Consider the following 27021-nt stretch of genomic DNA (forward strand, 5'->3'; position numbering starts at 1 on the left):
AGCTCTTAAAAGCAGACCACAGTGTATGGAAGGATGCACATTACTGACAGATGTTTTCATCAGATTAATGCTTATTTTTGTCCTTTGAAAAACAACACAATGTGTTTTTGTACAAAGAATCGGAAGAATATGCTATATAGAGCAGACACCCCAATTTGGGCTGCTTTTGTGACTCAATTACAGCATTGACCAATCATGTGTGGGGCTAGATGTGACCCAAAGGTTATGAAACACCTGATGTCCAGCCAGTGTAAGTAGATCTATGGCTGAATTAAGTCAACAGCATTAGTTAGTTTAGGGTTAAAGGAAACTTCAACTGCATTCAACTGCTTTTTTTTTCTTTTCTTTTTTTTAAAATGTCCTAAAGGCCTGTGAAAAACTCTATAATCACTCTGGTTCCTGCAAAGTCCCTGACAAGACTTAAAAATCATGGAAGCTTATCCCCAAACGCATTAAAATATTAAATGTAAAAGCTCCCTCACCTTCCTTGGAGTTCTTCATGCAGATGCGACCGTTGCCATAAAGTCCAGGTGGGCAGCGGCCACAGACGTAGCCCACATGTGGCGGTCTGCGGTTGATGCATTGAACCCCAGGAAAGCAGGGCCTGCTGGCGCATGTAGCTGATAAACTGACAGCCAAAGACCTCACTGATCCTGGGAGATAAAGTTGTATGAGATCAATCATTGTCCTATAAGAAGGCTCGGATTGTAGCAAACACAATCTGCATCTCTGACATCTCTGAAAACATACAAATAAAACTGTTGCAAAGTTCATTTTTGCTTTCTTTCATTAGTTCTAGTCTTACAAGTATCAAATATTAATATACTTACAAATATCCTTGTGTGCTCTGTAATGGTTCAGACTAGAGTAGTAATAGGCAATGAGGAAAAAATCAACGATTACACTGACGGTGTTCCACCTTCAACCTGTGGGCGTTCACTTTTGATCACAAGGCACACAGGCCTCCTTGTGGGAGGCAACGTGTCTCCATACAGTCGCAGTCTGACCTCTCTCAAACAGATTGGTGAAGGTTTACAAATAGTTGCAAACTCATTTATAAATGCAGACAGACTGCCAATGAGTTTATCACAGTTAATCCCGTATTATCATAAACAGTAAGTAACTGACGCATGTAATTGCCAACTTGACTCCATTCAATTGCAACCAAGCCTGATTTGATCTTATTGCTTGTTTTATAACTATCTTGATGCACTGATGACTCATTGAAGACGGCAGCTGACTGCGAGTGATCACAGATCTGGTCCTCGTCTTTGAAACAACCATTTCAAGAAGCAGCAAAATTGAAAGTTGCTCACAAACGATCGCAATGATCTTGGGTGTGCCATGGTCTCCACTGATTTTCCTATTGTGACTGCAGCATTAGCTCTGTAAGGTAACATATCATTGAACTACAGTTTTCCTGAATACAGAGTAAAAAAACAATATTTTTTTTGTCTAAATTGTTTTTGTTTTATGTGAATTTCCCTGTTTCTGAATGGTTGTTCAAGCACACACAGTGGTAAGATCTCCAAAAAAAGATCACATTGGTCGGTTGTTCCTAACATCTGAAAACGACCTGTTTAAGTGTTCTCAAATTGAAATCCTGAATCCCCTTAGGGCAGCTTTTATAGCTAAACTAAAAAAAATATGTATACTACAGTATGTGAATTATTTTCCTGGTACTTATTTTAATGACTGTGATAAAACATTATGGCCAGAATGACTGAATGTTCCCTTTTAAAGTCTCCTTGTCTTCATACTTGCTTGAGGCTCAGCACAGTGTGATACCTCGCACATTAAGGAAAACTTAAATGGAATTTATTGGAAATTTGGGGCTTACCTGCAGCTGGTCTATCATGATCTGATGGTGAAGCTACAGTCGGAGGATTGCTTGTAGTGTTTCTGAATTTAGATTGCTCCTGTTTGACTCGGCGTGGAACAATCTCTGAGAGGTTCTTGAACATGTCTGTGTTAGTCCTGGATAGGTTTAGGTTAGCTGCTTGAGTTTCCCGTGAAGAATCAATATTTGTTTGGGGAACGGTTGGTGTTTTGCGCCTGCTGGTTTCTGCTATTGTGACTTCAGGGCTGGAGCTAATTCCTGCTGTCCTTGTCCAGGTGGTTGATTTCATTTGTGGGTCAATTCTTGGAACTGTTTTCCTGGCCTCAGCTGTCATCTGCGGGGAGCTACCGCTTGAGGTCTTCAGGAAAGCGCCTGTCTTTATTTTGGGTGGTTGGAGCAGAACATCTGGTGTCTCGTAGCCAGTCATATGAGGAGCAGATGTTGAAGGGAAGGCAGCTGGACTGAGAAATACTGTAATAAGAAAGCCACTAATTATGTTCTGGATTGCTATCCTCAATTTTTACATCCAATTGAGCATCAAGATCACCCACTTCAGAACACATTGCATTAAATCAATAATAAAGGACCAAAAAAGAGAGATGGTACAGTGAAGGATGTGGAAGTTGCTGTAAATCAGAAAACCTGGAAGGGCTCAAAAGGTTACGTTTAATGAACTGTGACTCCCAGCAAGAGACGAGACCTTGGGTCAAGTTTGTGTAAAGATATCTCTTGCCACAGTAGTAGCAGAAAACCTCAACAGGCTTCAGACATGGCAGCAGGTCAAATAATCTGACTCATCCTGCTTTACTACAGCAAAGACTTCTTACTTACTAGAATTAAGGCAGATTCAATAAGACTTTGGAGTCTAGTTTTGAATGCCTCTCCAAAACCTTTACCTTTGACACTTGACTTTTCTCAACTTTTTCATTAGAACTGAACTTCCTTCTGCCCGGTTGACTCGTCAAAACTACCAATGACGGTTGATTTGTCAAACCACAACTGATTAGTTGGAGAGGTTAAAGGGTTTAAAGGGTTCGTTTCATTAATCTCAAGGTAACTGCTTTGTAGCTTTGGGTGTGTATTGCTAAGTTTCTTTTCTTTCTGAATAACCTGTACTTAATGTGCAATTGTTGTGCAACTGATGATCTGGAACCTTCAGCATCAAATACTAAAAGACTGAAGTGAGTTTATGAATGTATTTGAGCCTGTATGTATACTTTTGAGCCTTTTTGGATTATAAAAAATCCAAAATAAATTCAAACTTCTGCACACAATTCTTGTTTTAAAGACATATGCTGTCCAATTATTCCACCGTGGAAATAGAACATTTCAAAGAAATCCTCAAAAGAACCACATTTACTATGACATTCATGCCGTTGGTGAGTGGATCTAAACTTGTGACCTGCTTGTCATTTAAAATTTAAGGACCTTGTCCAACTCCACTGACACACAAAGTTATGCGTCTTAAAATGAACTGAGCGTAGAGGTCAAACAAGTCAAGCTGAAGGCCCTCAGTGGACATGTGGAGGATTAAAGAACAAAGGGGATTAGGAAATCCAACTATCTGTCCCTGTGAATCTTCTGCCACAAGGTCCCATAAAAATGGCAAATAATATGCTGCTGAGTTTAATTAATGTTCTGTGCTTTACTGTAGACCCAGATTTTTTTTCCTTTTAGGGGCAGAAACTCCTGTAAACACACACCACAGAGTTCTTCTGTTACTGGAAGGATAATGTGACTGCAGGAATGCAACATCAGCCCCAGTGCTTACGCAAATAATATAAAGCACCTTGAGGCAATATGGTTAATTTGGCACTATGTAAATAAAACTGAATTGAATAGAATATGGATCAACATGATGTCTTTTAGGTGAGAATTCTGGGGCTTTTTTTCTCTTTAGATCGTGAAAGCAACTAATTTAACCCTGTATTAATATTCACCTTGACAAGTATGGGTACGTGCACCAGTGTTGTGCTTGCAGCATGCTGTTAACTTCTCATCTTCAGTTAACAATATCTTTGTAGTTAAAATCCAGGAACCAAAAGTGAAACAATTCCCGTAGACACCCATAAATCCTGGAGTTAGGAACGTGACTGCTCTGCCTAACTCGGGGGTGTCGAACCCCAGACCTCGAGGGCCGGTGTCCTGCAGGTTTTAGATATCACCCTGGGTCAACACACCTGAACCAAATGATAAGTTAATTACCAGAGAACGTCTGGAGAACGTCAAGACATGTTGAGGAGGTCGTTTAGCCATTTAAATCAGCTGTGTTGGATCAAGGACACATCTAAAACCTGCAGGAATCGCCCACTACTGATCATTAAATAGAATGCAGGTTTATGGCAGGATTTGTATTGTGACAAGTATCTTAATTGAGATAGCATTTCTTCGTCACGTCACCATAGCTGCCTAAAGACACGGTTATGTTCCTTGAATGTTGGAGAAAAAAGACAGATCTCTGCATGCCTGAAAAATAATAACTGATTAGCCATTAGCCTTGAAAATTTTGGAAACACCCTCTTTGACCTAAAACAAAGTGTGCTTCAACATCGAGGCATTTCCCACCGACTGGCACAGATTGCAACAATATAAAGGAAACAAATAAAGCTGCAGGTTTGCAACAGCAGAAGTTACCATATTATGCATGTATTTTTATATAATTACTGAGTTTTGGTGGAAGCCAAAAGTCTTTCCAAAACAACGTGAGCAGTCACAGTACAAGGCAGCACTATCAGCCATCTGGTTTCCATTCACTGCTGAGTGCTCCTCCGGGACACACGGCTCCAATGAACGAATTCACTCTTTTTTTGGATAGCTGCTTTAATTTAAATGTAGTTGGAACAACAACAAAATTAGCTACAAGTTTGCTGGAATGCTCGAACCAATATCACAGCAACAAACAGATGAACATATGATAAATGCTGCTGGGAAATGAATAGAGAAATTGACTATTTTTTTATTATGTGAGGCTGTAAACTGTACAGAGGGGCTACACCCTCTCAGACAACAGCAGTGTCTGTTAAACTCAGGGCTGTTTTGGAAAGCAGGATTAACTATAGGAAAATAAGTGGTCTCGTTTGGGTGCCGTGACGCCACCTGACGTCACTTAATCACGCCTAGCTTCCTTTCAGTTTCTGCTCAAGACATATACTATTGTGTAGGGCTGGGCCATATTATACCGTTCACGGTAATACCGGTATAATGTTAGGCAACGATAGGAAAATGAAATATCGCGATAGAATGGGAGTAAAACGCGCATGCGCAGTGCCTTTGTTTTCATACGCACATGGCCGATTGTTGAGTGAAACAGATGAACCAGAATTGGTTTGTAAAAATGGTGCAACTTCCGTGATGTGGAACTGGTTTGGTGTTTGTCCGTCAGATACACAACAAAGCACATTTTTTTGCAGAACATGCAAGGGGCCGTTCTAAGATGCTCTTAAATCTGGGAGTAATCTCCGTATGCTTCAGGTCAAACAACACTGCAGCATCACTTAGAGTTAAAAACTGTCTAAATTCTTTCATCTTTAATAAAACGATCAGCATTGCTGCTTTACCAGGTGTAACTATAAAGTTTAACTTCCAGGCATCCATGAAAACAAAAGTTATTACATTTAACGGAGTTAGAAGTTAGCAGGAAGCTAGCGGAAGTTAGCTCGCTAGTTTCGCTAGTTACCTAAGCATGATATTGCATGTTCTGACTGAGAGATTTCTGAAAAAATTCAAACGTACAGCTCTGCTATCACTTCCAACATAAATGAAGACAGGAAACTAAACAGCAGTGACGTTTGTAGGGTTACTGAAGTTGGGCTAGCTGGTATATAATGATGTGCTACGTGATCGCTAGCGACACAGCTATGTTAGCATAACATAAACAGTGAAGCTGGAGGACGAACACTAACACTTTTCCACTTATAAAAGTTAACGTGAAGGTTCTTCATGGTTAGAGACAAATGCAATCGCATGGCAGGATGCTGTAAACGGACCAAACTTCAGTCAGGAGAACAACTGAGATAATCCATCCACAATACGAGGTTAGTCATTAATATACTGCAACAACATGGGAATAGAGCAGCTACCAGAGAATTCAACATTAATGAATCAATGGTACAGAAGTGGAGGAAGCAAGAAGAATGAGTTTAATAAAGTTTGATTTATCTGACTGCTTTGTTTCGCTTAATGTGCCTTATAATCCCGTGCACCTTATGGTCCGAAAAATGCGTACTGCACACTGCAGTTTAATGTTGCAAAGCACCTCTTTTTAACTTCAGTGGATATTATACATGGTTATGCTCAGGATATGTCAGCCCATTTCTACTGGAAATGCCTTTTGGTTAAACTTTCAGCAAGGAATTTGCATTTGCACTGTTACATTTTTATAAAGCTTTAATGTACATAAAAACCAGCTTCTTGTTTAAGTGAAAATAAATGGAAGGTTGTCTTTTTGCGCTAGTAATGTTGTGGAGTTGTATTTTGTCTTGCATCAATTATATCGTCGGTTATATCGTTATCGCAAATTTTCAAATATATATCGTGATAAATATTTTTGGCCATATCGCCCTGCTCTACTATTGTGGTCAGAAGTTTACATCTACTCATCATGGGCACGAATGTCATGGCAATTTTGGGCTTTTAATGATTTCTTTGAACTGTTCTTTTTCCAGGGTGGAATGATTGCACAGCATGCAATGGGACAATGCTGTACAGCACTGTACAGTTAATGACTTCAAAAAAACAAGAACTGGGCGCACACGTTTGAAGTTGTGTTGGATTTTCTCTAATCCACACTGGGCCAAAAGTGTACATACAGGCTAAAATACAGACACACACTCCCACTAATATTTTGTCGGGTCCCTTATGTCATTTAGCAAGTTGCACCTCGACCAGATGCGTTTGGTAGCCTTAACCAAGCTTCTGGTTCAGTCTGGTTATCTGACCACTCATCATGGAAGAGTTGGTTTGCATTAGGGTCAGTTAGCCATAGACTTCTATACAATCTGGCTTCTTCCTGAAACCAGAGGGGTCACCCCCTGCTGGGTATTATAAATAATGCACAATTAAAGAACTTCCACACAGCCTTAATATTTCCAGACCTAGAAGCTACATTTTCTGTCACTTATTCTGGTGACAGGGGCAGCAGTTTAAGCAGGCATGCCCAGACCTTCCTCTCAACAGCCACCTCCTCTCTCTTATGGGGGGCAGAAGCAGATATATTCCCAAGCCGGCTGAAACACATAATCTCACCAGGTCTGCCTAGGGGTCCACTCCCATGCTGGGAAAACCTCAATTAGCAGGCATGCAGGAGGCATCCACCTCAATGGCTCCTTTAAATGTGGAGGAGCAGAGGCTCACGAATGAGTGTCTCTTAGTGGAGCTCCATTTTTTATAAACTGCCTATGGGTAGTAATGCAGTAAGCCCATACTTACCAGTGCACGTAGTCCCATTTCCCACCATTCCTTTGGGGCAGGGGCCGCAGCCATAGGAGCCAAAGCTGTTGAAGCACTGCACTCCCGGAAAACAGGGCTTCCTTTCACATTCATTGATATCCTCCAGACACGTTAAACCTGCCAAAAACACACACAGAGGATGTTGATTCTGTAATCAAAAACCATCACTGGGATTAATCCTCCGCGACTGCAAACATGTGATGTCAGAACAGCCCAGTGTGTCTAAACAAAACAGCCTTAAACATCAAGGGCTTTTATTTTGTTCATTTTTGATTAAAAATCTTTAGGTTTTTAATCATTCTTACCTCGCAGCCCTGCAGGACACTCGCACCTGTACCCACCGGCCACGTCGATGCACTTGCTGCCCAAGCATGGAGCCGACAGACATTCGTCTATGTCGTCGGCGCAGAGTTTGCCCTGAGTACCCTCGGGACACACACACAGGTACTTCCCACTGCCGGCGGGAAAGTTAATATCCGTCACGCATGAGCGTCCATTCTGGCAGCCACACGGCACCACGACAATCTGTGTTGCAGATGGGAAACACAGACACTGCTGAGGAATGTCTGGATTTTATTAATATCTAACAACATCAGTGTATCACATTTACATCAGCAGACTACTGCTTAGCAGCTTATCCCCACTCTACCTCCACAGTGAAGGTGCTCTGGGCGTTACACTCGTCAGACAGCGTAAAGCGGACAGAGCTGCTCGTCCGGAGCCCCTCCTTCTCTGGAACTGATGGGACCCTCCAGATAAGGAGGCCAGCAGGGGAGAGGACAGCACCTTCTGGTCCCTCTTCCAGCTGGAAGAGAAGGGCCGAGCCCTCGGGGTCCGATGCAGTAAACTGGAAGACGAAGTTCTCGCTGGAGAATGTCTGCAAGTCGCTTTGAGGCCGGTGGAAGGTCGGAGGCTTGTTGACTGATAATGCAGACAAAAACAGACTGAGATGCACTTCATCCCACCTCTTATTCCCACCGTACTATTTACTGTCTTCCTACTACAAGCGTTTGATGACAGGAGCTTCCTGTGCTGAAATAAGCTCTTTACAGGGAACCCTGGTTTGGCAAAAACACACCTCCAGGTTTGTTCTGGAACAATCATTGTAAGCACGCATGACCGCCTCTGGACTTGAGCTTTTCTTTTCTTTTCAGCTTTATTTCCCAGTAATGTTTTGGCTGAGGCTGAGGTATGCCACATTAAACAAGAGCTAGACTGAAAATCAGTGGCAACAGGTCTGATGGAGTGACAGATCCAGATTTGACTTTCTTGGTTGAAATCATTGTCAGTATGTACAGAGGAGGTCAGCAGAGAGCTACAACAGGGAGTGACTACAGCCATCTATAAAACACGGTGGAGGCTCTGCCATGGTTTGGGCTCCATTTCAGTCAGTGGTGTTGGAAAACTTCTCAAAATTGATCAATTATGAACACAGAAAATATTTTGAGCTACTATGCAATGCTATCTGGAAAGCATCTGATAGACAGTAGCTTCATTTTTCATCACAACAATGATCCCAAACACACTGCCAATGCAATAAATACCTGGATAGAAAAACACACAGTGGAGCACTATCAGTCATGGATCGGCCTCCCCAGAGCCCGGACCTCAACACTACTGAAGCAGTGTGGGATCATGTGGACAGAGAACAGAACAAAAGGCAGAAACATCCAAAGAAGAGCTTTGAATGTCCTTCAAGAAGCCTGGAGAACTATTCCTGAAGACAACTTAAAGAAATCACAAGAAAGCTGCCTAAGAGAGACAGACTGTGCTGAAGAATAAAGGTGGTCACACCAAATATTGACTTTCAAGCTTGTTAGAATTGTACAAACTCATATACCTCATATACTGTATGTACATACATGTTTATGCGTTTCCTGCCTTCCTAAAAGAGGATTTTCACTTTATTTTGTACTAAAGTGTAAACCGATATTGGTGGACAGCAGCGTCAGTATGGATCATAACTGTATATTTATTATATAAGATGAATATACAGCTTAATTTTTATAGATGCATTCAAGTTCATCTGTATATTGTGTTTTGTTCTTGTGCATTTATTCCTCTGTTTTCTACTTTGTAGTTGAGTTTTGAGACGTGAAAACTGAGAAAATAAAATCCATTTCTACATTTTAATCCTTAAAGTAAGACTAACTGTTACGCTGGTCATTTATTCCAGCGTCCCTTTGCTTTTTGCATGAATCTTGCCTGTCTGTGCTGCTGTGGAAACCAACCATGTGATTTACTCCCGCTCCGAGAGTGGTTAAGTGGCAGGTCAGGGCATGCTGGGAAACCTAAACCTCTGCTCCTTTGATCTGCTAATGGAGACAAACAGGACCACAGTTGGATGGCTACCACTGCACTGACACGGTGAGATAAATGCCTTTTTTCCCTGATGTTGTTCATCTCGAGTTGACTGGAAGGCAGATAGAAAACCAAGTACACGGGCAGAATTTAATGATGGTTCTGAGTTTGTTTAGGTAGAAAATGTTGTTCTCCTTTCAGACGGTGAGATCCACTTCGAGTTGTGTGTACCTTGGTTCACAGACCAGGTGAATTTGGAGGCGTCTGGGTCACAGAGGAGGCAAGGACTGCTGGGATTGGAGTCTCCTGCTGCAAAACACATCCCATCGATGTTGCATGTCCGCTCCTGACAAACAAAGAGAAGCAAACAGATCTGCTTGTGGACTCACTTTTTTTTCAATATTAGCATGTTTTCACATTTTAAAACACATTTTTTTCAGGTGTTTTGTTTAGTGATGAACAGGAAATCAGCTCTAAACACACATCTCTACTGAAGTTAATTCAGTTTACCTCAGTCTTGGCAGCCACATGTCTACATACTGTTTGTCTACAGCTGTTTGTGTGTTTTTGCTCTGGGCTGTTTGTCTGTCTCCCATAAAACACAGTTCCAGGAACAACAGGACCCCTCACGTACCTCTTTTACACAGAATGTAGAGATTTAAAATAGCCAACTGCTGCTGCTGCTGTAGTCGTCCAAGCAGCAGACCGTCTCGCCCCCCCCAACAGCATGTAAAATGCCTCATCACACTTTTCCACTAAACACCCACTGAATCACATCTGCATCCTCAATCAGCATCCCCGACTAGCACGAACAAACGTTGGAGTGTCCAGGTTTTCATAACATGTCACCTGTTGAGACCATGTGAATAAGAACAGACCAGCAAAAACAGAGCAGGCTGTCTCACAGCCTAATTTATGGGCCTTTTGTCTCCTCCAGTGCCTAACAACTGTCCCTATGCCCTTCTAGTACAAGAGTGTTTTGCCGTTCTTCAGCTGATGGCTCGGAACAAAGTTTATTTTAGCAATTATGATTTTGTGGATACTTACACACTATGGTTAGTCTTATTTATAAACTGTAAATGAAACAAGGGTATGCATTTTGGTTTTCAAAAAGAAGTTAAACCATTGTGAAAGCTTTGTAAACAAAAGAGAAAAATGATCATACGTCTCACTTGACCCATCCATCCACCCATGACCACAGTAAACATTTTATGATGAGTTTATGATCTTAACTGCTGGTTTCAAGTCTAAAGCTTCCATCACACGGGCCTAAGGACTAGTTAGCAATGATTTGCCAACCACTGGTTGCTAAGAAAAAGTGCAAATTCCTCAACCGGTTAACGAGTGATTACTGGCAGTTGCTAGCATAAAACTGGTTGCCAAGATGTATATGGTGCTTTCAAAGGGTGATCTACTGACCTGCAAGCACTGTCCACCCAGAATTGTCATAGGACCACTTGGTCAATGGGTAACATATAAGCCTATCGGCCCTTTGCAATAACAAGATAACAATAACAAGATAATAACAAGAAGTTTTTAAATTATAAATGTAACTCAATTACAATAAAAGTACGGTGGCCCCTAGAGACAAAGTACGTACAAACTCCAAAACACAAAGGAAGTGCTCCAGGACGCTAGGGGCAGTGTTGAGCTCGATTTGCAAAAAAAAAAACCCGGCAAGTTTGTTGCAAACACATGGAGTTGCTGGAAAACACCTGCAAGGAAAGAACAACCACACTCATGTATATTCAAATAATTAAAAAAAAAAAGTTCATTTACCTGTTACTACCACGCACCAAATCCGGTCGTTGGTACTTCCTGGCTTGTGTAGCTACTAGGTAACAAAAGCTTGCACGTGCTTCGGAGCTTGTATGTGCTTTGGAATTTGTATGTGCTTTGTCTCTAGGGGCCACCGTAGAAAAGCATATAAACCAAGATTAAAACTTCTGAAATGTATATAGTGACTGAAACGTTACAATAAAGCAACTGTTTCCTATGATCGACATCAGGGCAAATAAAGAATTTTAAAATTGTGAAAAGTAGCAAATGGGATTTCTCAAATTAAGGGCTCCAGATGGACAAACATCCATATTTTGGCATTTTTTCGACTTCCCTACCCTTTTCTGAGTGCTTTACAAACAAAAAATAAAGATGGCAAACAAATGATGCCAATTTTAATAATGAATAATAATAAAAATAATACTTTTCATTAAGATGTTATCCATCTTAATGAAAAGTATTTTTATTAGCTTCCCAAGAACAAAAACATTGCTCCGTCTTGCATGCGAGTTACCTTTAACTTACAGAGTCCAGAGCGTGAGGCCTCACAGACCTGACAAATACCATCGTAGATTGTCAGCGTCTTTGCCTGGCTGTACTGAGAGCCGTCATTGCTGACCTAGTACAGAAAAAGAGGAAGGCGATAACGCAAAGACCTTTAGACAAAGCAGTCAACACCTAACAAAAGAGATTTTAATTCCAAGTGAAAATGAGAATGAGCCTTGCCTTAATCTCCCAGCGTGCGTATGGTTTGTCATCCATCATAAAGTCTTCTGTATTGATGGCAGCAGTGCTCAGAGATGGTACAGCACAGTCTAAAACCTTGGAGCTGAGGAAGGTGGCTTTTGTTCGCTGTTTTTCCCCTGGAACCCACGCTTTGTTTATGTACTGCAGAAGGAATTCAAAGGAAAGGTGAACAAAACAGCACTTGAACTCTCTTAATTGATTTTAGCCTTAGCCTCATCTCACCTTCAGTCTAGTGGCATAGCAGCTTAGGTCAGGAGAGTCAATGAAACCGAGGCCAAAGACCCGAATGCTGCGACAGTCGAAAACTCGAATATCACAGAGGCCACTGTTCTCCAAATCGGTTATCTCAACCGGTTGGCCTATTAGAAGAGAGACTGCTCAAAGGCAAGTTTTTTTTGACTTGATATAACTAATTTCAAGTTTTAAGAGATTAGTATCAGTGTGACTTTTAATCTACTTTACTCTGTAGTTGTATGTTTGGTATATGTATAACTGTTCCTGATACTCACTGACAGCCAGGCTGCAGTCATGGAAGCTGTAGTTGGGAAAACACTGGCAGCCCCACTCTGTACACTCTCCATTTCCATTGCAGAAATTGGGGCATCGCAGCGCAGTAATCACTTCCCCATGCGTTCCCGGTGTACTGGCCACCTCCAAGGCTCTGTGGGTCAGATTTTCCAGCAGCTTTCTCTCACATTCATTCTCCAGGTATGGCAACAGCGCCTCTTCCCATCCCAGGTCATCTTTAAGCTGTAGGTCTAGCATGCAGAGATCCACTGCCTCACCAAGGCGGCGTCCCAGCAGCTCCCGGCACACTGCTCCAACAGTGGAGTTGACCAAAGCCAGTTGGCATACTTCAAGGGCTTTGGCTGAGGTGAGACCACTTGGCGTGGGCCACTGGGGTTGCACCTCTGGTTGAGCTTCCACCTGGTGATCCTCTGGGAAAAAGTAGGCGTAGCTTTCCAGATCAGCCTGGCTTAGGCTCTGTGCCATTAACACAGGCTGGAATGACGCCTGTCTCTTTGGCCTGTCAACAGAAAGCAGAAGATCCTTTCTGAACTCATCGTCCAGTTCAGGATCCCTGTCACTGTTCTGATTATTCTTGCCGTGAAACCAGAGGTGCCGCCTCTCGACAGGGTGACTGCTGAAGGCAGATATATCCAGAATGCTTTCCTCTTTTTCCAGGCTCTTGATGTATTCGACTGTTGTGTCCATTGAGGGGAACACAGATGTGTAATCCACATTATCATATGCTATGCAGTCTGAGTGAGCAGAGGGATTGTACAAGTTTCTCGTCCCCCTTCCAGCTTCTTGAGAAGTGCTGGATCCTGTTTGGCACCGACAGAAAGGCCTCCTGAGGTCCTGTGTCATACCAGGAGGTGTTTTGTCAAATAAACTCTCACCAGGAGCTATCCTAACACACACAAAGTAAAGGAAAACAAATAACGTTGTGGAGACTTCAGCTGAATTATGGTGGCAATAAGGAAAGATTAGAATTCTGAAAATTAGAAATCTACACTGTGTCCCAGACTGACCTCCAGGTTTCTATGAAGCTGTGCAAGTCATCAGGGCCATAGAACCCACCATCAGAGGCCTGGAAGTCATTGTTGCCGTTCCGGTCGAAGGTGCCACAGAGGCCTTGAGTGTTTCCATAGTCTACGCTGGGTGCCCGGACAGACAGGCTCATCCCCCAATCACCAACATCAGCCCTAACAAAGGCCCCGGAAGGAAAGATCAACTACAAGAGGAGAGTCACATCCAACAGCTAGTTAACATAGTCTCCTCATGCATTAAAAATTCAACTTATATGACAGATCTGAATGAAGGACAGATCATTCTTGCATGATTTTACCATGAATTTAGCCAAATAACTAGACACCAGTTTCCAAATGTCCAGATACCTACGGTGACCTTCTTCCCTTGGTGGGACTCCAGCACCCTGACCCGACTCCCCTCACTGTCACCGAGGTTCTTAAGATCAAGCTGTGGCCTCGTTTCCTGCGGTTGCCCATTGCACATGTCAAAGATGGCAAGCTCGTTCCCCTCTCGCACTACAACGCCGCAGTTACATGCAACGGAGTAGTGTCGACTGCTGCAGTCCCACTGGCGAGAATGGACTTCGAATTCCCTGGAGAGGCTCTGGTAAAGGACAAATGTGCCAGTCTGGTGGTTCTCGTAACGCCTGAAAAGGAAATGCAGATTTTTTAATAAGAATTTGAAGACTTTAACTGTTGCACTAACTGCCCTATAAATGGATTCATTTAACAAAAGCTGGAGGTAAGTTACCTGCCATCTAGTGTAATGATATGCGGGTCAGTCAAAGAGTAGCACGTGGAAGTGGGAATATCCTGGACCGTGACCTGGGGGTGGGAGGTAGAGGTCACCAGAAGAAAGATTAAGGGGGCTATACCCTCTGACCCTGTGGTCTTAGGCTTTGATGTTTTCACTGAACACAGATGAAAAAGCTCCTCAGAGACAGAGTGTCTGGAGGGCTGACATCACATCTTACATAATGTCACCGCTTGTATGGACACAACTAATGACCGCTTAGAGAGGCGCTCTTTAAGTATTATGTCAAACCATCAAACAAGTGCATGTTTGGTCCTGAACCACAACCTCTCCTTCAGTGTTAAAAAGAACTGTATAATTGTGTGTATGTGTAAACAGTATGATGGAAAAACCTGCTATTTGGAGCCATTGTAGTACTTCTCTTTAATTAAAGTAATACTTTCATTCGACATTTAGCTTTAGAAGCTGGTCCTCTCTTCCTGTTAGGCATAATGGAATCCATTGAAATGCCACTTGAAGACCCTCTATTTATCCTGAATAAGTCCAGGAACCCATTTAAGGACTGTGTTTATTGTAGGACCCTAGCACAAAGCATCCATGGTGCCACAAACCCAGCTTTTACCCACTAGTGACCCTATAGATCTTATTAAAAGCTCCTCAAGGGCCAGAGGAGAGCCTTTGTGTGACAGTTTTTCCAAAAAAGAAAGTCCTCTTAAGGTTGCTCCACATGCCACATTTAACTTGCATGCCTCAGATTCCAGCTGTCGCCCAAACCTCCTCAGGGTTTCCTTCCAAGATCCTCACGAATGGTTTGAAATTTATTTCAAAAGTGGAAAAATCGTCAAGCATCTCTCAATCTGCCTCAAGGATATTGTGTAGGACAACTGTAGCTGCAATTTCTAGCTCTTCAGATCCCAGCAGACTCTGTATTCACCACACAAACAAACCCATTTCCAAAACTTTGTACACATAAAATGTAAATAAAAACAGAATGCAATGACTTGAAAACTTCATATAATCATATTTTATTCTGTTTTTATCCACAAGAACAATCTGTCGTTCTAAATGACCTCACTCACTTTGAGGGATGTCGGGACGTAGCTTCTCCAAAGGCGTGGTGCAGAGGGTCCAGGCGAAGCACCGATCAGGCTCATGCGGTTCCCATCACGTGTGAAATCAGTCACAGCAGTGACAAAAAACTTTGCCCAACCGCAGCTGCCTTCACTGCAGGTGTTTGGCTGGAGCTGCACCTGGCAGGCGGACAGCACCACGTTGGAGACCTCATGGCCCAGGCTGTCTGTGGATGTCAACACAGCAGTAAATTAATGTTAACAGACAGCACACAGCTGCCTGCACAACTGTAATGATGTCTTTCTTAGCCGGCTTCAATGCGATGATGTACAAGGTGAGTCTGGGAATAACAATAATAAGATCCCAGAGGAAATGAGAAATGCTTGAAATTGTTTTGATTGTTTTATTAATGCGCGACTGTGGCCTCAGTAGTTAATTCAGCTGCTCTAATTTGTGTTTGGTGATTTTTGTTAATTACCCAATAACGGGTACATTAATGCTTAAATGGGGGCAATATTTGTCCAACTGTAGTGGTTGCTGCAGGCAGTACTTAACTAAATTGCAGGTTAACCTTAAATATACTCAAGTTGTAGATTTATTATGTCCTTGCAGATAAAGGTGATGACACAGACTCTATCTCCTGTTTTCCCACAGGTCTGACCTGGATTGTTGACAGTCAGAGCCAGAGGGACTCCACACTGGTGGCCGATGTTGGAGGTGAAGCAGGGGATGGGGACGGTACTGTGGACAGTCACCTCGTGCTCCTTACTGTTCTCTGCTATGTGGAGCACATCTGGAGAGAACTGAGGAGAAAGGAATAAGAGTCTATGAGGTTCTCACTGAGAAATGAAACCAAACTGGGGTTTTAAAACAGTCAGAGGAGGCTTTACCTTCAGCCCAGCGTAGAAACTCTCACTGTCTTTTGAAGTCGATCTTGTGTGGCTGGAGTTGGCTCTGAAAGTCGACACACTGCAGGAGAACTACAGGGGAAATATCAGCTGAAGCATGAAGTCTGAATCAGCTGCTTTTAAATCATTTTTTCATCCGACTTAACAACAAAGCCAGACCCCAAAACCCCTTTATGGTTAGAAAACCATCTCATCTCTTTATCCATAACTATTGGTTTCTTATCTAAACCATTTATCCACTACCTTTAGTGGCTACTGAAGAACAAGCATGATGATGGGACATGAACAGCAGAAACTGTAGCTACAAATAAACGCATGCATCAAATAGATAAATAACCAAACAATGAGCAAAAGTGGTTGGACTATGTCTCTAAACCTAAACATGCTAGATACTGATAATGGACAACAAAAAAACAAAGAGACTTTAAAGCGATGGCTACAGTGAGTCTACGTAGAGGTCGGCATTCACTCAAACTTTAACCTCAGTCTGGCTTCTTGGCTAGCTTTGTGTTAGCATCAGCAAACATCGCTTGTTAAACTATGAATCTGAAAACTGAGAAACACTAAATCTGGATGTTTAAATAAATCATTTATCCAATTCTTTACTGTTAGCTACAGCAGTCGGTTTACCTAATAATGTCTAACATTTTATACATTTTAACTAGTTTTTCAGTTGTTTATCGTGCATGTTTGGCTCAAAATCTAAATGCGCCGCTGATTTCCACTGCTTTTAGTTTTTTTACACACTTACTAGTTTCATATTTTTAGCCAGCAATATCAGCTGTTAGCATTCTTTTAGTGACCAAGTCCAACGTATTTTCATTTTATAATTGTTTTCATTTAACTCATGTATGCATTTATTTTCTTTCAGTTGCAGTTTCTGCTGTTCAAGTCCCATCATCACATTTGTCCTTCATATACTTTTTTCTTGTTGTCTTTTTTCAGATCAGTTGAGCTAATCTACTTCTGCTACAGAAGTACACACTGGGGTACTTGTAGCCCTTTCTGTGAATCACTGATCTAAGAGAAGTAAAAGATGAAGGTATACTGGAGTTTGAAACCACCTTTCACATTTTGATTGCTCAAACAAACTTGAGCTATGTAACTGTCAACTGATGTGGATAAACGAGAGTGGAAGAGTGCATTACCTTTTCACACTGTGTTATGAAAAAGACCAGCAGTGTGCAACTGTCACTGTATTGGTGATTCATCAAAATGTTTCCAGATATAGCTCATAACACAACAAACCAATGCTCCAAAAGCACTAATATTTAACTCTCTTTCATGGTTTAAAAGAAATGAAGATGACCTCTGACCCTGCCCAGCTGCTATATCAACACACGCTAAAGACGAGCCCCATGAGCAAACCCAGCCCTGCATAACATCTGCTAGACCAAACTAACATAACCCCGGTGTACAGACATGGGAGCAACGTGGTCCACAGCTGCAAGATGACAAAAACTGGGAGTGACATCACCTCGGTGTCAAATGGTATCACGCTGAAAAATCAAATAACTTTGTGTTTCCTAGCAACATATCACTTCTCAAGGAAATGAAAGCTATCAGCAGCCTGCACAGTCTGGCTGTATGGAAATGAGGCTGTGCAGCAGCGTGTTGACATCCTGGAAAGACAAAGGTCAATCATAACAGTTTTTACTCCAGTGCAGGGCAGGAGTGCAGCGACTCAGCGTCAGCTTCAGCTGCAAGAAGGCAATCTTGTCGACAGCTACTCATATTTAGTTGTCATTTTAACCAATCTTCGGATTTCTTTATTCTTTTGCTGCTGTCTGGTTTTAGTGCTATTAGCAATTATTCTTCCTAGTAAATCTTCAGTTCTTCTGATTATTGTCTTGCATACTGAGCTTTCAAAACAAAGCTAAATTCGATCCTCCTAGGACACAAAGATGACGTCAAAGAACATCCACGTGCTAAGGTTTATTGAATAAACTCTTTCCATCGCCCTAAAGGCAACCTGGTAAAGAAATAAAGCTGCTGGCATTCTGATTTGATTATTAATAATAATTTGGAGCATTCTGAAAATAACCCAGAACTACAACAAACCATAAAATGTATCTGGTATTTTCGTGCTACTGTGAATCTGCTCTCTCCTAAGCCCTGAATGCAGATGGTTCTTGGTGCTGGACACTTTTTGTTTTTTGTAGAGTTTTGCTGAGGAGTCACAGTTGAGAAGGTGTTGGTAGCAAAATAGCAAACACTACCTGCGAAGGACAAAACAGGGTTTGCATTTGCTTAATTCAATCTTGAAATCATAAACTTTCATTTGGCTTTTTGTTGCCTGTTAAAAAAAATCTACATTTTTAAACAATGACCAGGAGGACATCTTGACCCACCTATCTGGTGGCTATGTCGCAAACCCCAAGAAATGACCAGATTACAAGATGCAGACAAGCCAGTGGGTACCCTGCGTTGGTGTGCAATGATACTGTAAGGTCTGCCTCTGTGTGATATTTTTCAAAGCCATTTTTCCCTTCTCAAGATAATTAAGTGTTGGGCTATTTTTCCCTTTGCTTTTTGGAACATCTGCATAAACACATTTTGTGGGCCTCCTAATAATGCAATCTTTCTGCTGAAACTGGATAAAAAAACAAACAAAGGAAAACTTTGGCAGCCCCAAAACCCAAGTACTCGAGAATTTTGAAAAAGGAAAGCCACATGGACAACTCTGGAACCAGAAAAAATACACATTTTGGGATTTAGGCAAATGATAACGTGCAAAACTTCTCTTCGTCTGCAAGAAGGCATCATCCAAACAGCTGACAAGATGGTATCTCACAAGAAATATCCATATTTAATGTCTATATTTAATATAACCCAAACACTTCCTTTATCGTTGTGCAAGAACAGCTACACTACTGCATGAATGAAGAGTTGCCAAGATTTTAACGTAAGAAACAGCTTTATTTTATATACGTGCGTCGGTTCATGTAAAAATAACTTCCTAGAATTCACTGTGAAGATGTGAATGGAGATCGGCTTAAATGGGACACATATGGAGCAAGGCTTTTCCAAACTGCAACTGATTTAACTTCCCCACCCTTTTCTTGCATTCTCTCGACTGCATATGACACATGTTGCTTCTCTGCGTTTTCTCTGTGAGCCTGAACTCATGAAAAAAAAAAAATCAGTTCAGCATGATCATGGGCCACTCGAGGAGGTCAAACCCACCACATGTGCTCCCCAAAACTTTCAACACAGTCTGGCAGGAATTACCGTTTCTCCAAGCCTGAAGCGAACGCCATCCATCTCCACCACAGAGAAGGGCTTCAGCGTGGCTTCCTGTCTGATCTCGGCCTTCATGCTATTGCTGATGTGTCTGGCCCAAACCACCTGGAAGCCCAGCGTCTGGCTCCATGGTGGCGAGACGAAGGAGCACCTCAGGTGGACGCTGTGGCCGATGAGCTCCGCAGTGATCACCGGTCGGGAGGGCAGGGACGGGACGGCCTCTGAAAGCAGATTTGGGCAGTTGCTGAAGTCACAATAATTGGTTTTCTTTTTAATTTTTTACAGTAAATTGAGGATGCAGGGACCTTCTTTATACAGAGATGAACACATATTTTAAGAGTCTTGTACCTTTGCATTGACCGTTGTTTTCCACCTCCCCTGCTGGGCATAGCCTGGGCCCCAAATCTGAAGCAACTGAAAGATGAGATTCATCAAATATCTTTCTACTATTAGGCTAAAAACATATACCATAATTCATCTCTGTAATCTAAGAATAAAGTTAATTCAGTGAGGTTTTCGTTTTCTCATCCAAATGAATCCCTTAGAGTGGCTTGGCCAAACCATCCAACCTCAGGTTTCCTTTATTAGGGTCTTGCTGATATTTCCATCTACATCAGCTCCAACACTTTCATTAAACTTTGAACTTCTACAGCAAAAATAAAGCAGATGAATGCTCACCTTTTGCACAGTATCCCATGCACCCCTGCGTTGGCTGCAGGTAGTAAACCATGAACTCTCCACAGTTTCGCACCTTGACAGGGATACGGAAAAGGCAGCAGTCTTTGGAACTTCCGTGGAAGAACTGCCAGGTGGCACAGGCGGAGAGCTGGCGGATCTCGCCAGGACGTGGCAGTGAGGTGTCTTTCAGTGACAGCCACACCGGAGCCTGGGTACCACAGCGGTTCATCTGCAAGAGGCCGCAAACAGAAACAGTCATTACCTTTATAGAGGTGGTTATTATACCCTGCACCTGTACTGGAGGTGTCTATTATATCACTTGTTTGAATGATAGATATTTAATGGTGCTTTTTGGCAGTGAAGGAAGCAGTCAGTGTAGAGACTTGAAGGAATGTGAGCACAGACACCTCTGTGACAGAACTTGCTTGTCATTTTGACCATTTTACCTCAACACAGGCGGTCGGCATCTCTGCTGGCTTGTTGTTGATCCAGAACCTGTACCAGCCTGGTGACAGCGAGTGGTCACAGATCAGATCCTGGATGGCGGTGTTCTGGATTTCAGTGGAGTCAAAGTCAACACTTCGATAAGGATTGCTCAAACTCCGATGACCTCCCGGGTAACACTCTGGAGCTGAGAACAAGAACGACAAAGATGTCAAACTGAGAACTCGTGAAAGGGGTAAAGACGGCAAAATAATGTGGAAAAGAATTTGTTCATATGCCTTAAACAAAAAGCTACAGAGAGCGTATGTTATGAGAACCTTAAGTTGATGATGTTCTCTTGGAAGCTTGCCTCTGCAGGAAAAAGCAGTGTTTTCAAACCTTAAACCCCTTCCTCTCAATCCATCTGCTTTGAGCTAAATTAAATGAAAACTGGACATGATTAGATCAGGTCTTTATCTGTGTCAGAGTCCTGCTGTTTAGTTGTGTAAAAGACAGACATTGCAGAGGTAGACAAAACAAAATCACAAGACTTTGGGTGAAAACTTTTAACTTTTACTCTTTTTTTGTTTCCTACGCCACTTCACACTGACCTATGAATCACTCAAGGATAAAAAAGGCCCCACCTCAAGTGATGCACCAGCGTTGTATCTACACATAATAGACAATTTAAAAAAAAGAAACTGATTTAAAATGTATCTTTAGGCACTATGTTACTAGCAGCCTTTCAGAAAAACACATCGTTTGTTCCCATTTTTTTAGTTGGATCTATAAAAAAATGCAAATGTTCAACAGTGAGTGTTTACAGGGAACTGTTAAACACGGTGGAGTCTATGTCATTGTTGATGCTGCATTTCAGTCTGTGGTGTTGGAGATCTTGTCAAAATTGATGGAATATGAACACAGAAACAGTGCCATCAGATTTTGATCCACCATCTAATACCATCTGGAAATCATCTGATTGGTAACAGCTTCTTTTTTCATCATGACAATGTTCCCAAACACACTGCCAATGCAGTAAAATCATATCTGTATAGAAAAACACACAGTGGAGCACTATCAGTCATGGATCGGCCTTCTCAGATCCTGAACCTCAACATTATTGAAGCAATGTGGGATCATGTTGACAGAGAACAGAACAAAAGGCAGAAACATCCAAAGAAGAGCTTTGAATGTCCTTCAAGAAGCCTGGAGAACTAGCGAACTCAAGACTTTTGCACACTAAAGTACACTCAATATCAAAGTTAATTAATTCTCAGTCTTGCAAAGCCAGAAAAAGGTGAAAAAACAATCAGTTATACACTAAACGGACATAAGCCTCGGTTTAAAGTTGAGGATGAAGGATTTAACTGAGCAGGCTTTAGTTTTAACTTCAGTATGACCTTCTGATTTGATCTCTAAACCCAGGAGTGAGAAAACAGTGTGTTTATTATAACAGAAGAATTATGTGACGAACCAGTAAGTGACCAAAACTCAAAGCTGTCTAAAGGAAAAGGTGACAAACAGAAACAATTTGCTGTTTTGTGTTAGGGTGTTGAACATCTCACCGCCACAGGTTATCTAAATTGCCTAGAATAACAGAAATTCCAGTGAGCCTCTCGCTTCTCTTAACTCGCCCCAGGAAAGGACGCTAAAACCGACGGCACATGACAGGCCTCTGAACACCGCCTGCAGCTGGAAGCTGAGAAGACCGGAGGAATTATTTCCACCAAACACGTACTTTTCCACACCGCCACACTCCCAAAAGCTCTACATCTGTGGAGTGAAATAGGTCAAACTTGTCAGCAGAGGTCTTTGTTAACAAACCTTAGAGGCAGATGAGTAAAGTCACATCAGGGAAAACAAATGTTCAGGGTATTTAGGATGTTTTAGGAGCCACAAAGTCATGATTGGGCAGGGTAAAGTTGCCGCCAGTGATCCCAAGCCTAAACAAGGGCTTACCGGCTGGTCTGCGTGCTGACAGCCTCTTGAAACCAAATGCTTTTGTTTACACTGTCGCCTGTCTGAGCGTCCACCTCGTCTGGAAGCTCCGCTGACAAGATTCGAGGTCACAGGTTGTCCAAACAACTAGGGCTTCAGGAAGGAGGTGCTGCTGGCTAAACTGTTCCAATTGGCGTCTTAATGAGTTTACAAAGAAGTGGGGGAGGTAAATGAGTAGCCCCCCTGGGGGGTTTAGAGTTATCCCACTGGGAGAGAAGACCCTCAGGAGCCCAGATGTGCAGGGACTTAACTGGGAATACTCCAGTTACTCCAGTTTCTCAGCAAAAGTGTTGTGTTATCACCAAGGGAGTTGTTGGCCTTTTTCCCAGAGGGCCCACAGTCAGAAACTACACAGTCAGACCACCAGGGAAAGGGCAAAGAGCCTGAATGAATTGTGAAAATACTAAAATGATAGGATGATGATGAGTTACTCTCACTGATGAAAGCATTTTTTGTGAAGGGTAACACTTATAATGCTTCATTGTCTTTATTTAAAAACACGGTTTGAAGCAGTAATGATAGATAACCAGAAAATACATATTTTGCCACAAGTTCCTTAAAGAGGTTGGAAAGTGGCATTTATACTACTGACAGACCCCGAAACTCTTTAATAAAACCTCAGACTTCAGGGAAAGTGAAGAAGTCTCGCATTGTGTTGGATTGTTAATCTCTAGTTAGTCTTGGGGAGGAAGAACTTTAAAAGACAGGAATTTCAACAGGATGTTTCAGGAAGAGGATGAGGACAAGTGGTTGTGTAAAGAACAGGTAGTTATTAGGACATTATTACATGACAACATGAGTCCTCTGTACTCACAGGTCGGCCTTCACCTGTCTTTGAACCCAACCTTCATTTGTTCTGAGCAGCACACCTGTAAAACCTTTTTATCACTGGACAGTGATGCTGTTGTGTTCATAAAGGGGACCAATCTCTCTCTCTGTCACACACACACACACACACACACACACACACACACACACACACACACACACACACACACACACACACGCTAAAAACCTTGAGACTTATAATTCACATATATACCTAATGATAACTTTATTAGGCACATCGTTTTAACTAATTACATAGCAGCAACTTAATGCACTTCGGTATGTAGCCAAGTCAAGATGAACGGTTAAAGTTCAGTATGAGCATGAGATTTAAGTGACTTTAAATGTGGCATGGTTGTTGGAGGTTCAGCTGGTTTTAACACTTTTTGTTCATGGTACATCTGCAAGGTCAGCAGGTTAAATGCAGGTTTTTTACTTGATAAGCTTTTTCTTTTCTTTACTACTGAATGTCACGTACAAATCAATAGAAGGCTGCTGTCAACAGGACAAAATGTGCTCAAATTGTGGTAAACTTTGCTTTGGCACAGTAATGTCTGGAAACCTCTGGGAAGACCCCACAGTGTTTCATTTTATGACTTAAAGTTTACAATGGTGTGCTTTGATCTGCTGCTGGACGCCCTGCAGACAAAGATGTGAGCGAGATCAAGACAGGGTGACAGGTTGGAGTAAACTGAGCGCATTTTTGTTACAGTCAGGACTCGTAATCGGCACAATTGCAGCTCCAAGATTTTCTTTGTTTTGGTCATTGCATTCACTCCCATCCTAAATCCTGACAGCTGGGAAAACAGCAGCTCACCAAATCTGACCTTTATGCGCACCTTTTTACAGTCCTCTTTGAAATCCCAGCAAGGGAAGAAGACCAGGGAGAGCAACAATCCCTTGAAATTACTGTATAATATTAAGTAACAGTGAATTATACTCTTTAATGAGTCATAACTCTGTGTTCTGATCTTGTTTCAATTATGACCACTTAACTTCCTGCTCTCTTCACCAGTTTGACATTTTTATTTCCATTTGGGTTCAACTTGCCACATTTTTTCCAAATGATAATCAGCTCCATGTTGGTGAATTAAAGCCCACACATGCATGACTTTATCTCTAAATGATGGGAAAAGAACCCCATTGCATGAAAGGGAAAATAAACTTGTGATCAGATAATAATTTCTGCACCAATTAAGAATCTTTTAAAAACATCTTTAGATCAGAAGGAGAGAAAAAAAATCTTTTCTCCAGATTCAAACATCTAATTATTGTTTCTCTCTGTTTCTTTGTGATTGGCTTGGCTGTGTTCTGGTGCCTTTGAAGGATGCATTTAACCCTTTGGAGCTGAGTGATGGGAATGCAGTCCAAGTCACGCAGATTTCTTTTCTTTTCTTTCTTTCTTTTTACACGTAACACTTTCTTATCTCTGCATTCCATTTAAGAACACATTTCGAAGTCCGCTCTCAGTCTCGCTTTTTGCATCTGCTTCTATTTCAGCTCAGATCACGGCAAAGTCTTCAAACTAGTCTTTAAAAAGACCCGGTGCGTTTAAACAAGGCATGCACTTACCATGTTGCGCTATTGCCGCTAATTGCACGACCCCCAGCAGCAGAGCGATGCGTAAAAATCCAAAGAACGACAGGCGCACTGAACCAAATGCGCAACAGACCATGACTGCGGCTCCAGGTTAAACAGATGCAGCAGGCTCGGACCAGTCCACGGGTCCCATTGAAAGTTTGGAGAAATGTGGCGAATTTGGGGCAAAGTGCACTTTGTCTCTCCTCCGCGCATTCGCGTTTTGGTGATTAGAGGAAAGCTTGCGCTCCGCTCGCGGGAGACTGGCTTTCAGATCACTGAGAGAGAATAAGAAGAGGAGGGGAGGGGGGTGAGAGTAAATCACGGAGATGGTAGGTGGGTCCTCTTCTCTGTAATCCCCCGAAACATCACGTGGCCACAAATAAATTAATCATCCATCCCATTCGTCTTCGTCAGAGCTGCACAAACACGCCGTGCTCCTTGCAGGCTGTTTAGACCTACGGCTGGAGAGCCTGGGGACGCAAAGCTGTGAGTCAGTGTGAGCAAAGTGAAACTAAAACAACAGTTTAAAAAGGGTCACAGAAGCCCACCAGGGAGAACATGTGCATGTTTCGTAACGTTCCCCTCCTCAACCACAGCGCAATTACTTTTAAGTCTTTAAATCCCATTTTATGTGTTTTGCCGCTTTCTGCACATGAATGAAATAAACACGCATTTTTGAGCAAAAACATCACAAATTTTCGCAGAGACAATATCTCTGCAGCAGACCGCGCACACTGTGTAACTGCAGTGCATATGTGCGCTCCTGTGCAGCTGTATGTACTCAGCGCATGCAGTGAGAGCACGAGTGAAGCTGCGGAGGAAGTGAACGTCCAGTCAGGCTTTACTTTAGAGGAACAGGATTATAAAATGATGCACGAGAAATGAACAGAGTTACTCATAACTCATAGGTTGTTAGCATCGGTTGGGACACTGCAGATAAACAAAGAATGCACTGATTTAGAAGCATATATCCAAGCAAATGCTTCAAAACTGTTGGCACAGGGGGCACATGAGAGCCCCAAAATGTTTTCTCATTCTTAATTGATATCAGATTTTAGGACCTGTTTTGTCATGTTTCTTGTTTTGCAATGTTTACATTGTTCCCTGAGTCTGGACTGCAAGAGGTTTGGCAGGAAATATGCTGGACTAAGAAAGACCTTCTGTTAAAAAACAAAACCTCAGGATGACGGCGCATATTGCTTCAAACCTGGATAAGTGTCGTTCAGCTTTAATGGTGCCTTCGCAGATGTGCATGTTACGTCTGGCATGCGCGCTAATGACACACCCACATACCAACATGGACGGTAGCTTTGAAGTGTGACCTGATGACAAGTCAGATCATCCCTCTCGTCTTATTAGTTTCCCACTTCACAGCAATCAGCTCAGTCCACCTAAATAAGGGGTTTCCTGGCTCAGAGTGGGTCTTTGGGGTTGACTTACGGACGATCCTCCTGTTGGCGTTGTTCCCACATCATGATAATAAATGTTGTTCCAGGTTCAACATTGCAAGTGACCAATCACCTTCTTGTGACGTCATACTTCTGCGACTTCTCGACCTTAAAACAAATTTTCTTCACTTGTGCCCGCCTCTGTCTGTCAATCCAGCGCTCCACTTCACTTGCGAGAAACCGCCGCCTGTCCGCCGAATTTGAAGTCCTTTTAGGATAGTTTTTAAACGGTAAGCATTATACATATGTTCCTCACTTGGCTTGCTGTTTGTTTGCTAGTGATAGGCTACTTGACGACAGCATTAGCTAACCAGTGTTCTCTAGACCAGCGTTCCCCAACTTTTTTGGTGTTTCGTGGCGCAGGGGTTGGGTCAGGCAAAATTGCAGTAGCTTCCCTGATCATTTTACAAACATAAGTGAATAGAATTTGAACTAAAAG

At 42.3% G+C, this 27021-nt stretch overlaps 1 protein-coding gene across 1 annotated transcript in view; it reads right to left on the reverse strand.

Annotated features, from left to right (window-relative positions):
* LOC146681056 (von Willebrand factor D and EGF domain-containing protein) overlaps window positions 1-25486 on the reverse strand; it is a 39323-nt gene extending 13837 nt beyond the window's left edge. The window contains exons 1-21 of the mRNA XM_085447677.1: window positions 25126-25486; window positions 20751-20935; window positions 20305-20533; window positions 19975-20040; window positions 19615-19847; window positions 16366-16455; window positions 16137-16278; window positions 15484-15701; window positions 14402-14475; window positions 14021-14297; window positions 13651-13853; window positions 12625-13529; window positions 12338-12474; window positions 12095-12256; window positions 11883-11987; window positions 9821-9935; window positions 7938-8209; window positions 7594-7813; window positions 7268-7405; window positions 1841-2311; window positions 483-653 (exon numbers count right to left, since the gene is read on the reverse strand). Coding sequence (XP_085303803.1) covers window positions 483-653; window positions 1841-2311; window positions 7268-7405; window positions 7594-7813; window positions 7938-8209; window positions 9821-9935; window positions 11883-11987; window positions 12095-12256; window positions 12338-12474; window positions 12625-13529; window positions 13651-13853; window positions 14021-14297; window positions 14402-14475; window positions 15484-15701; window positions 16137-16278; window positions 16366-16455; window positions 19615-19847; window positions 19975-20040; window positions 20305-20533; window positions 20751-20935; window positions 25126-25228 — 4516 coding nt within the window. The 5' untranslated portion in view covers window positions 25229-25486. The remainder of the gene's footprint in view (window positions 1-482; window positions 654-1840; window positions 2312-7267; window positions 7406-7593; window positions 7814-7937; window positions 8210-9820; window positions 9936-11882; window positions 11988-12094; window positions 12257-12337; window positions 12475-12624; window positions 13530-13650; window positions 13854-14020; window positions 14298-14401; window positions 14476-15483; window positions 15702-16136; window positions 16279-16365; window positions 16456-19614; window positions 19848-19974; window positions 20041-20304; window positions 20534-20750; window positions 20936-25125) is intronic.
* Between the last annotated feature and the right edge of the window lie 1535 nt (window positions 25487-27021).

Source organism: Copadichromis virginalis, linkage group LG23 (assembly GCF_057382275.1).
Source record: "Copadichromis virginalis isolate Kocher_CV1m ecotype Utaka linkage group LG23, C_Virginalis_male_GT1.1, whole genome shotgun sequence".
NCBI classification, from domain to species: Eukaryota; Metazoa; Chordata; class Actinopteri; order Cichliformes; family Cichlidae; genus Copadichromis; species Copadichromis virginalis.